Source organism: Bufo bufo, chromosome 6, assembly GCF_905171765.1.
Source record: "Bufo bufo chromosome 6, aBufBuf1.1, whole genome shotgun sequence".
NCBI lineage: Eukaryota > Metazoa > Chordata > Amphibia > Anura > Bufonidae > Bufo > Bufo bufo.
The window spans coordinates 39,385,652-39,398,120 of record NC_053394.1 but is presented as its reverse complement, the minus strand read 5'-3'; the positions used below and the strand labels follow the sequence as shown (position 1 = coordinate 39,398,120).

The 12,469-nt window shown below is 43.1% G+C and overlaps 1 protein-coding gene across 1 annotated transcript in view; it reads left to right on the top strand.

Moving 5' to 3' along the window:
- The window catches only part of ADAM12 (ADAM metallopeptidase domain 12), a 583,999-nt gene that overhangs the window by 510,184 nt on the left and 61,346 nt on the right, over positions 1 to 12,469 (top strand). Inside the window, exon 17 of the mRNA XM_040437739.1 lies at positions 7,319 to 7,396. Within this exon, the coding sequence (XP_040293673.1) occupies positions 7,319 to 7,396 (78 nt within the window). The remainder of the gene's footprint in view (positions 1 to 7,318; positions 7,397 to 12,469) is intronic.

The following is a 12,469-nucleotide window of genomic DNA, read 5'->3' as shown; positions in this document are numbered from 1 at the left end:
ATGAGGACATCTCCATCTTTCACCATTAGTCATAGTCTATGATAGAATACCTCAAGTTATCCTCTGCGAGAATAGACTACCAGAATACCGTAATGCCGATGTAAACCTAGCCTAAGCCAAGAACAGCGCCATACATTGTATAGTGGTTGGGCTTGATATTGCAGCTCAATCCCATTCACTTGAATAAAGGGCACGTGACAGATGGACATGACGTCACCAGATGATCGGCGACGTGCTGGGAGCCAGACCCCTACCAATCAAATACTGATGACCTATCCAGAGCATACTGCAGGTCATCAATATTGAAGCTTTTTTTCCCCAAGTTTCTTTTCTTTGGAGGCTTTTATTTCCTTCTGCCGGGATGCATTTTTATGGGCATTATCTGTCTTTGGGAATGGATGTTTTCAAGCATTCTTTTTCCCGCTGAGCATAAAATGTGATCAATTTAGACAAAACTGAGACATTGTTCACGCTCTAATGTGGAGACTTGCTCAGACCGGCCTGCAGGATAATCCAGACACACAATGTGCCCGCTGTAGTTAGACGCACAGTTAGCATGAATATGATTAACTCTTCACTTCCCACTTTTATACAGGCCAAGCAAATGCATCTTTTGTAGCTTAAGGTCTTCAGTGTTTGTTAAAGAATTTGTGCACGGAACCGTCTCTGGATTGGTGACTCTATGTACCATTACTAGGGGTCCTCTAATACCAAGTCTCGAATGCTTTTCATTAGATTTTTCAATCCCCATTGTTCTAGCGCTAAGTTGCGATGCAAGAGCTTCATGAACAATATAAGCTAGGGCAGGAGTCTGCAGCCTGCAGGCGCCCTAGCTGCTGTAAAAAAATGCAACTCCCAGCAAGCACAGTTGCTCGCCTGTTCTCAGAGCTTCCATAGAAGTGAATGAAGCATGTAGGGAGTTGCAGTTTCACAATAGGTAGAGTGCTGCAGGACTCCTAGACTAGAGGGACAAGAACCGAGCAGTTTTTTTTCTTAAAGGGGGGTTTACAATTTCAAACGGCAAAGTACCCCTCCTTCTTCCTCCAATCCAGTTTATACTCTCTTTGCCATCTTTCTACATATACTATGTGATTGTCACGGCGGACAGGATACCATATACACAGAAAATAAACAAACAAGTGTCTAGGCGAGAAGCTGGGGATCAAGGTCACCTCCTGACAAATCTCTACCAGCTCTCCCTAGACTTCTATGTCCACGTTCAGACCCTGAAGGTGGGACTAACGTGTCCTCGTGCCTAGGCTGAAGATTTTCTAAAATCCCTAAGATGGTGAAAGGGGGATAGAGGCAGCCTGCTCCCTCAGGACCTGGAGGGGGCAGGCGTCTCTCTAACAGCCTAGACAGACAACCACAAGAAAACCAAAACCAACTTATCTTTTCTGAGCAGGAACAGCAAATCCTTCCTTCCTTCCTTTCACAGAGCCAGACAGAAGCTATTACCCGCACAGGACACTGGGAGTGGGTGCAATTTAAACTCAAACCAACGACCCCACCCAGTGCACCTGAAGGGAGGCGGATATAGCTCAACTCCAAAACAAAAACAAAAGGCTACACACGTGCTGCCAACCTGGCAGACCTCCGCACATAGCCTGAGCAGGGCATGACAGTGATATTCCTGTAATATATCCTAGGTTATGTCTAGAGCAGGACTAGAGGGGTGGAGCATGATATAGGGATTATCTCTATGGATCCCTGTGTCATGCCCCACCCTCTCAGGACCTGCACTAGGCATAACACAGTTTTCACTGGAGTGTTCCTTTAAAGGGGTTGTCTCACCTCCTGATTTCTGCTCGTCCAGGCAGCACTCCAGGTGCACTCTCTGGACCTTGTAGATAGAACAAAGTCCAGCTCTCAAGTGGTAAAGGTGCTCTGACTTGCTGTGCACGGATCCGGGCTGTGTTCACACCCAAACGTAGATACAGCAAAAAAGTCCAAATGGATCCAGCGAGTAAAATCAATGATTCTTTATTTCTTCATAAAAAAAAAAAGTATAAACAAGTAATCTTCCTGCATAAAATCAACGCGTTTCAACCATAAGACAGGTCTTCTTCATGGATTCACAGTATAAAGCACTCTCTGAACTGCAGGGGGCGGTGCTTCTTGGTTTGAATGATTGCACAGGGAAGCAGTGCTGGGATAATGTAATTCCGCCCCTTGCCTGTGTGCGCGCGCGCGCGCTTCCGAGGCTTCACATGGCTTTAACTAGGTTCGATTTCTTTTCTCTGGCTGCCTTTTCTACTGCCATTGCTGGGAGCAGCTTAAGACACCATATACGAGGTGGCCGGGATGGGAATGAGCTAGTGCGGCAAGGCGCATGCACGCTCCTGCCATCCTGGCCACCAAACAGGCTGGCACTTTACTACCCAGTTAGCAAACACGGCCACCGCTGCTGGATTGCAGCGATGGCCGTAACCCCTGACAACGAGCATTCTTTAAGGGACTACAGTATTGCAACTATGGACTATATTAGTAAGCTTTTCATTATAGCATTATATTTAACATTAGTAGCATTGTTAAACAACCCCTTTAACACTCCTCCAGGCTCTGGCAGAGTTTTAGATCTGCAAAACTAGGAGCATTATAAACGTGTTGCTTTTTACACAGCAGTAGGTGCATGAGAAGATTTTCCACGGCATCTTGGCACATATAATTGATTTTCACTGCCAGCAAATGATTGGTAAGTGTTAGCGCTGCTGATGGTATCATTTTTACAGTAGCACAAGCACAGTCTAGAAGATTAGGCTTCCACAGTAATACATTTTTCCTTCTCATATCATCAGTATTTAAGTATCCCAGCTCCAAAAAAATCATGAGATACTGTAGGACAAGATACAAGACAGAGGGGGCTCAATAGCAACTATCAAAATTATAGTGCCAGACTTTGCCACCCAGGATAGAAGGGCATGGTGTTGGGTTCCCTCTTCACACCCTTTACAGGACCCCTGGAAAGGTGTATCCTACTCCTGCTTTCAAAAGAAGAAGAGACCAATTTGTCTGGGTCCTTAATCTCCAGGGGCCACATAACAGCCGTATGATATGTTATACCCTTACTGTAATATAGCGTTCTCCTCATGCAGCTTTCACAATACATTCGGAAACAAGTCTTCAGACCCTTTCCCCTTTTTTCACATTTTGTTATTTTGCAGCCTTGTGCACTCAATAACCCATGATGAGAAAGTAAAAACAGAATTTTTCTTTGCTAATTTGTTGAAAAGAAAAATACCTAAAATCTTGCGTTGACATAAGTATTCAGAACTTTTATGATGCCACAAGGTTTGGACACCTGAATGTGGAGATTTTCTGCCAATCTTCTCTGCATATCCTCTCAAGCTCTGTCAGGTTGGATGGGGCCGTTGGTTGAGAGTGATTTTCAGGTCTTTCCATGTTCGATTGTGTTCAAGTCAAGGCTCTTAAGGACATTCACAGAGTTGTCCCTAAGCTGCTCCTGTGTTGTTTTGGCTGTGTTGTCTTGTTGAAAGGTGAACCTTCAGCACAGTCTGAGCACTCTGAATGAGGTTTTCATTTAGAATATCTCTGTACTTTGTTCCATTCAGTTTTCCCTCAAACCTGACCAGTCTCCCTGTTCCAGCCACTGAAAAACACCCCCACAGCATGATGCCACCACCACCATGCTTCACTGTAGGAGTGCTATGGGGCAGGTGGTCATCAGCAGGGCCTTTTTTCCTCCATACATGAGACTTAGAATTGAGGCCAAAAAGTTCAATCTTGGGTTCTTCAGACCAGAGAATCTTGTTTATCTCAGTCTGAGAGTCCTGTGGGTGCTTTTTTATTTGCAAAATCCAGACAGCTTTCATGTGTCTTTAACTGAGGAGAGGCTTCTTTCTGGTCACTCTGCCATAAAGAACAGATTAGAGGAATGCTGCTGTGATGGTTGACCTTCTGGAAGTTTCTCCAATCTGCACACATGATCTTTGTGGCCCGGCCCGAGTGACCATTCAGTTCTTGGTCACCTCTCTTACCAAGTCCCTTCTCTTCTCATTACTTAGCTTGGTGGGGTGGCCAGCTCCAGAAAGAGTCCTGGTTGTTCCAAACTTCTTCCATTTAAGAATTATGGAGGCCAATGTGCTCTTGGGAACTGTCAGTGCAGCAGAATCTTTGGCACTGTTGTCCGGATCTGTGCCTCCACACAACCCTGTCTCTGAGGTCTACAGGAAGTTCTTTCCTCCTCATGGCTTGGTTTTTGCTCTGATATGCATTGTTACCTGTGAGACCTTGTATATACAGGACAGTGTCTTTCCAAATCATGTCCAATCAACTGAATTTTCCACAGGTGGACTTCAATCAAAGTGTAGAAACATCTCAAAGATGATTAAGAGAAATGGTAGGCCCCTAGAGCTAAATTTCAAGTGTCATAGCAAAGGGTCTGAATACTTATGTCCATGTGAAATTTTAGTTTTTCCTTTTTAATAAATTTGCAAAAAATGATTAAATTCTGTTATCACTTTCTCATTATGAGGTACTGAGTGCAGATTGATGGGGGAAACCATTTTTTTTTCTGAAGACTTTCCGAATGTGTTTTATATTCCCTGTAATCCAGCATCGGTGGCCGTGCTTGTACACCACAGGAAAAAGCACCAGCCCATGTGCGCTCCTGCGGTCTCGGCCACCAGAGAGACCGGCACTTTTTCCTATAGTGTGCAAGCACGACCACCACTGATGGATTGCAGGGTGGTCATAAACATGGAAACGAGCAGTGTATAATGTGATGGAAAAATGAATCCAGCCAGCAAAGGAGGCAATATGGACAATCACAATACATTAGTAAGTGTTAATCTCTAGATAATAAATGCCACTTACTGAAGTGACACAACCCCTTTAAGTCAACCGACATACGGTATTAGGCCTCATGCACACGAACGTTGTTTTGGTCCTCATCCGAGCCAAGCCGAGCTTGAATGCAGACTCATTTACTTAATGGGGCAGTAAAAGACGCCGACAGCACTCCGTGTGTTTTGCGGATCTACAATTTGCAGACCACAAAATACGGCATGATCATGTGCATGTAGCCTTAATAATGACATAATCCCTTTCCATATCTCTCTCTGATCATCTCAGATTTAATAAGCCCGTTGAGGGCCAACTGTACACCCTCTGATTAAACCTGTGTGTCTGGCCCCGTCACAATGTGACTTCCCGCTAATTGTGTCTCACAGTCCTTATCTTTATCAGCAGCCCTGACTCTACTCTCCTATCGTGATAAGATACTGTCATTGTGTTTAATTTCCATTCCATTAAAATACATCAGCTCACGTATAATTTTCAAACTCTGCGCGAGCGCTCCGTTTCCAGGCACTTGTTAATTGCCAAATTCAAAGAACATCATTATATTTTTTTTATTCAGAGCATGTATTTATATGGGATATCAAGAATTAATTTAACGAAGCGTGAAAAAACAACATTGAGTTCATGTGAACTGTAACTGAATAAATCTGCACGATGGTCTGAAAACTTCATTGCATATAGTATTTATCTGTCCACGTGTGAACCCTGCAGAAAAAACGCAGAGTAGCCAATCAGACTAAAGAAATGATGATAGCAGCAGCGGATGAGTGTGCTGACCTTGGAGGAAGCAGTGACCTAACCTCTGATACAAGCAAGGACGGGGCTGGGTTTGACATGGACAGTGTCGGCTATGGGTATACTGGGGTAACCTGACCATATGGGCATTAGGGCAAGGTGTTGTGTCATGGTGTACTCCCTCAGGCCGTTGCTCCCTGGGGATCGGTACAGTGAAAAGGTAGTTTGAAGAATTAGGCCAGAAGTAAAAGTATAATAGTTTTTTTTTTTCAATAACAGCAGTATTAAGTACAAAGTGCAGATTCTGGCACCAGATGGGGAGATATGGTGGCTGGTTGTGTGGCAATTGAATAGCACTTGCAGGCACTTGTGGATATAGGTGTCCACTGTGAGATTCAGTCTTGATATCATTCTGTTCTGGTGGTTGTTCTAAGTGATGGGTGTTTGAGCGGTGGTTCCTCACCTGCAGCAGTGTCTGTAAAGCTGTAATATCACTGACCACTCTGCTGTCTTGGCACACTGATGCTTTCTGTAAGCAGTATTCTGGTTACTGATGATCTTTCCGGAGTGTTGGTTTCACAGCAGAGATGGATAGGGTTCCTAGGAGTAGCAGCTCAGGCATGTGCTTCCTCTCCCATCACTCTCTGGACTGGAACTCCCCCCTCCTGGCAGGAAGTAGGACCAGCCCACTCCCACCAACAGGGAAGGAACATGAAAACAAAATGTAAAAAAAAGAAAAGATAAAACAAAATATAAAAAAATATCACCACCAGCCCACACAGCAGCTTTTAGCTTCGCCGGTGATAATCTATGCGTCCCCTATATCAAAATAACCATAATGGAAAGGGGGTACAATTTAAAAAATATTTTTATTTTAGTTGCACTTTGATCTATTACAAACATTGAAAAAATAAAAACAAAAACTACTAAAATAAAAATGGCATAAAAATAGAGCCTGATGTATCACTTAAAAATACATTGATGTATCGCTGAAAAATAATTAAACAGAAAAATAATTACTGTACTAAAAAAAAATAGAAAATGCTTCTGGTCAGAAAGGAAGGGGGAGAAAATGAAGGTTCAGATGGGTGCTACCAGGTGAGGGTGTGTCTTTAAACAGTCTGACACTGGCAAAACTGAATGGATAATTCAGGAGTCAGCCCTCCATATGTTTTGAAACTACGACTCTCAGCATGCTCCCTTCACTTCTGTACAAGTTTCGAAAACACCACAGCTGGAGTGCCAGAGGTTGCGGAACCATGGGATAGTGGCATCAGACTGTGCCAGGACCCCCCCCCCCCCCAACTGGTAACACCCATCTGGACCTTTACTACAAATTGCTAGTAATGCATCCATAACTTCTATCAGGAATAATAAAGGAATGACACATCAGAGAATAGATGGAGGAATCAAGTAGTTGTTAAAACACACACATGTTAGGAAAGAAGAAACAGTGTCTGCACATATATACATGGCTGAGCCTTGGGCACACAGACAGTGGGAGGGCATCACACGCAACGTTGAATGTACAACAGAAGCGAGCCATGTGGTTCCTGTATGGACCGTGAAGATGAGGGGCCCAGCCCAGGTTTGCTGAAGCCCTTATTTTAATGGGTGGTGAGACCCCTTCACCGCAGGTTTGGTAACGTCAACCAACACCAGAAAGGGGTTCCCCTTGCTATTGGGCTGCTTCACCTCTATGGGCGCTACTGATGAAAGGCATTAACGGACGTCTGATATTTACCCTTTACCTTCCTTTTAGATTTGTCTCAATCGTCAGTGTCAGAACATCAGCGTATTTGGCGTCCACGACTGTGCAGCTCAATGCCACGGAAACGGAGTAAGTATTGCAGACAAGGTTTATGAGCTGTTTGGCAGGATGGAAGGGTTCTTGGAAAGTGGCCTCTGCTGAAAGATAGGAGTGTTCCTTTGTACGTTTAATCACCGGCCATAACGCATTTGGCGAGCTATTATGAGCAAGTGATTAACCGAAGCCGAGTAATGAGATGATAAGGTGACAATGGAGGAACTCGCTCTGTTACGACATGGTCATTTACATATAATGCTAATGTGGACGCTGATAAGAAATTACACATCACAATGGAATGGGTTGCATTTCATTTTTCTACTGCTTATCTTTTAATTCTCCAGAAGGACACCAGCTCTTGGGCGGTGTATGCCCTTCAGTCCTCCATACGGGAATGTGTTGTACTCTACATGATGAGCAGGGGCCTACATAGAAAAGAAGAAGGGGCACCATGAAATTATGGTGCCAGGTTTTGCCAGCCGGGACAGAAATGGGGTCCTTCTATAAAGGGGAGTCCTTTGTTGGATCCAGTAATAAAGGATATGGAAGCAACTGATGCCAGTCCTCCTGTATCCAAGGGCCCAACGGCATCCATATGCTCTGCCTTTGTGGTACATGCCCCGTAAGTGTTGAGGCAAAAGTCATTAACCATCCTAGGAACCCTGGAAAACCGCTTTTTAGTGAGAAACCCCTATAATATAGGGCATCAAAAAACAGACTTCTCACCAACACCAATGGTCCCATCTATAAAGCCAAAGGGTGGTCTGGAAATGTGCCCCATAGTCTACATAAAACATGGCTGGACCAAGCCCGCAGAGTCAAAGCAGAGGCCCGGGTACAATAATGGGGCCCATAGTCTGTAGAGAGCAATCTCATCTGGAGGTAACATGGAGCCACTTGTCCATAGGGTCTTTTTCTTATAGGATGCTTCATGTATCACCTATTAGACCTTATTGATAATGTGTCCTGTGTACAATGATGGTAGGCCCAAGGAACCTCAATCCAAAACAGCATAAAAAATAAAAAAAAATCGGTTGCATAATGAGAAGGGCCTACGTAGAAAAAAAGTGTCACCATGGAATTATGGTGCCAGGTTTTGCCAGCCAAGACAAAAATGGGGTCCTTCTATAAAGGGGAGTCATGTATTGGATCCAGTAATAAAGGATATGGAAGCAACGAATGCCAGTCCTCCTATATCCAAGGGCCCAACAGCATCCATATTTTCTACTTTTGTGGTACATGCCCTGTAAGTATTGAGGCAAAAGTCGGGAACCATCCTAGGGAGCCTGGAAAACCCCTTTTTAGTGAGAAACCCCTTTAATATAGGGCAACCATAAAAAAACTGACTTCTCACCAACACCAATGGTCCTGTCTATGAAGCCAAATGGTGGTCTGGAGTGATGAACGCCATCCTTCATGGGCACTGTATACAAATGGGAAAGCAACACAGTAGTTTTAACAATAAGGCCCTACGTGCGTTGGGTTCACACGCAGCAGAATTTTCTGCTACTGTCCCATTCATGTGAATTCTTCAGAGGCATCCCTATTTGGATGTATGGAACTTATTTACATACATGTTTCAGAAATTTCAGCCAATAATCTGCAGCATGTGCGTCTACCCTTCAGATCAGGGGTGTAACTATAGGGTGTGCAGAGGTTGTAGATGAACCCAGGACTCTGATGCCAGAGGTGCCCTAAGAGACAGTAGATGACCACTTTACCCATATACAGATCTTACTGCTGGGCCCAGGAGCTTCACGTTACACCTCTGATTACCAATGCGGGTGACAGACCATGCACATAAACTTATGCAGCCGCTGCAATAAATATAACCAAAGACGAGATGCTTCTGCTTGAAGTGAAACATCAAATGTAGGATTAAACAGGATAGTTGAATACATCACAAGTAATAGAAGACTAGAACCCCTGGTCTCCATCGCCAATACATAAGCATGGAGAATATAACTTAAAAGTAATTTCAGGGACCACATACCGAGCAGGTGAGCGCCACACAGAGCTCTGTCTTGGTTGACTTTGAAGCAAATTTCTCATTGTGGCACGTAAAATATGTGGTGGAAATACATATTTTAGATGTTCCTCTTGCATAAATGCTAAGCTAAATTGTAATAGGAAAGAATGAAAAGCTAACGAGATGCTATATGTGACATGATTAGGAGTCATAAAAAACAAACACATGGAGATATCGATCCCATGGCCGTATGTTACTGTCAAGGATGTAAATATTCATTATGTATGGATATTGGGGGTCATTTATTAAACAGAAATATGCCTAAAACAGGCATAGAAAATGGTAACTGCCGGACCATCCCCTTCCCGCCCATAAAAAAAGTGGGCATGGCGTGGGCAGGGAAGGGGACAGGCCAGCAGGCTGTCTCATTCGCCATTTTCTACACCTGTTTTAGGCGTAGAAAATGGTCTAAATGCAAGACAGCAAGGAAGCTGTCTTACATTTAGAAGTGGCTGTGGATATGCCGAAGTTATGTAGAGGCCGAAGTCTCTTAATAACTCTGGCGGATTCAGCGCAGGGTCTTATTAAGACTGGTGTCTAAAACGCCAATCTTACAAATGTGCCCCATAGTCTACATAAAACTGGACCAAGCCCGCAGAGTACAAGAGGTCGAAGCCGAGGCTCTGGTATGATAATGGGCCCCATAGTCTGTAGAGACCAATCTCATCTGGAGTTTTCTAAAATTAGATTAGTGGTATACGAGTCCCTATCAGATTGGAACAGTTTCAATGGAGTCCAGGAGAAATGGGACTTCTAAAAAGTGGCACTATTGAAGGCAACAGAAAACTGCATTAGGCTTGTCAGTAAAAGCAAAAAAAAGGAAGAGACCGCTGTGGTACTCAGCAGAAGTGGCCAAAATCATTAAAAACAAAAAGATAGCATTTAGTAATTATAAAAATAAAAGAAAACGATGATGACAGGCAAATTTATAAGGTTAGGCAGAGAGAGGCTAAACAAGTTATAAGAGCTTCTAAAGCACAGGCAGAAGATAAATTAGCTCAGTCAATGAAAAAAGGCTATAAGACATTCTTCAGATACATAAATGAAAAAAAGAAACTAAAGCAAGGAATTACCAAATTAAAAACAAAAGAAGGAAGGTATATGGAAGAAGATAAAGAACTAGCTGACTGCCTCAATTAATACTTCTGTTCAGTTTTTACAAAGGAAAATGAAGGAAAAGGACCTCAGTTAGGAAAGAAGACTAATGAATCTTTTGACGCATGTGTCTTTACAGAGGAAGAGGTTCTAAGTCAACTGTCTAAAATTAATACAAATAAGTCACAGGGGCCTGATGGGATACACCCAAAGCTATTAAAAGAGCTCAGCAGCGAACTAGCAAAACCATTAACAGATTTATTTAACCAATCACTGGTAACAGGAGTCGTCCCAGAAGATTGGAAATTAGCAAATGTTGTGCCTATTCACAAGAAAGGTAGTAGGGAGGAATCGGGCAACTATAGGCCAGTAAGCCTGACATCAATAGTGGGGAAATTAATGGAAACCATACTCAAGGAGAGGATTGTGGAACATCTAAAATCCCATGGATTGAAAGATGAAAAACAGCATGGGTATACTTCAGGGAGATCATGTCAAACTAATCTTATTGATTTTTTTGATTGGGGGACTAAAATAATAGATGGCGGAGGTGCAGTAGACATCGCTTATCTAGACTTTAGTAAGGCTTTTTATACTGTCCCACATAGAAGGCTTATCAATAAATTGCAGTCTTTGGGCTTGGACTCCCATATTGTTGAATGGATTAGGCAGTGGCTGAGGGACAGACAACAGAGGGTTGTAGTCAATGGAGTATATTCAGACCATGGTCTTGTTACCAGTGGGGTACCTCAGGGATCTGTTCTAGGTCCCATATTGTTTAATATCTTTGTCAGCGCAATTGCAGAAGGCCTCGATGGTAAGGTGTGTCTTTTTGCTGATGACACAAAGATTTGTAGCAGGGTTGATGTTCCTGGAGGGATAAAAAAATGGAAAAGGATTTAGGAAAACTAGAGGAATGGTCAAAAATCTGGCAACTAAAATCTAATATTGATAAGTGCAAGATAATGGGGTGTAAAAACCCAAGAGCAGAATATAAAATCAGTGATACAGTCCTAACCTCAGTATCTGAGGAAAGGGATTTAGGGGTCATTATTTCAGAAGACTTAAAGGTAGGCAGACAATGTCATAGAGCAGCAGGAGATGCTAGCAGAATGCTTGGGTGTATAGGGAGAGGCATTACCAGTAGAAAGAGGTAGGCGCTCATGCCGCTCTACAGAGCATTAGTGAGACCTCATTTGGAGTATTGTGCTCAGTACTGGAGACCATATCTCCAGAAGGATATTGATACTTTGGAGAGAGTTCAGAGAAGAGCTACTAAACTAGTACATGGATTGCAGGATAAAACTTACCAGGAAAGATTAAAGGACCTTAACATGTATAGCTTGGAAGAAAGACGAGACAGAGGGGATATGATAGAAACTTCTAAATACATAAAGGGAATCAACAAGGTAAAAGAGGAGAGAATATTTAAAAGAATAAAAACTGCTACAAGAGGACATAGTTTTAAATTAGAGGGGCAAAGGTTTAAAAGTAATATCAGGAAGTATTACTTTACTGAGAGAGTAGTGGATGCATGGAATAGCCTTCCTGCAGAAGTGGTAGCTGCAAATACAGTGAAGGAGTTTAAGCATGCATGGGATAGGCATAAGGCCATCCTTCATATAAGATAGGGCCAGGGGCTATCCATAGTATTTAGTATATTGGGCAGACTAGATGGGCCAAATGGTTCTTATCTGCCGACATATTCTATGTTTCTATGAGGTGACTTGGAGCCGACCACTTGTCCAAAGGGTCTATTTCTTATAGGATGCTTCACGTATCACCTATTAGACCTTATCGATAATGTGTCCTGTGTAGAATGATGGGGGGCCCAAGTAGCCTCAATCCAAAAGAGCATAAAAAATGGCATATTTTACATTACTTATCTTGTACTGATCAGGAGTAACAGCCTGTTTTATACTCCAGAGCTCCATTCACAATTCTGTTGTCAGTCAAAACCCTATTTCTATAATGTAGTGAGA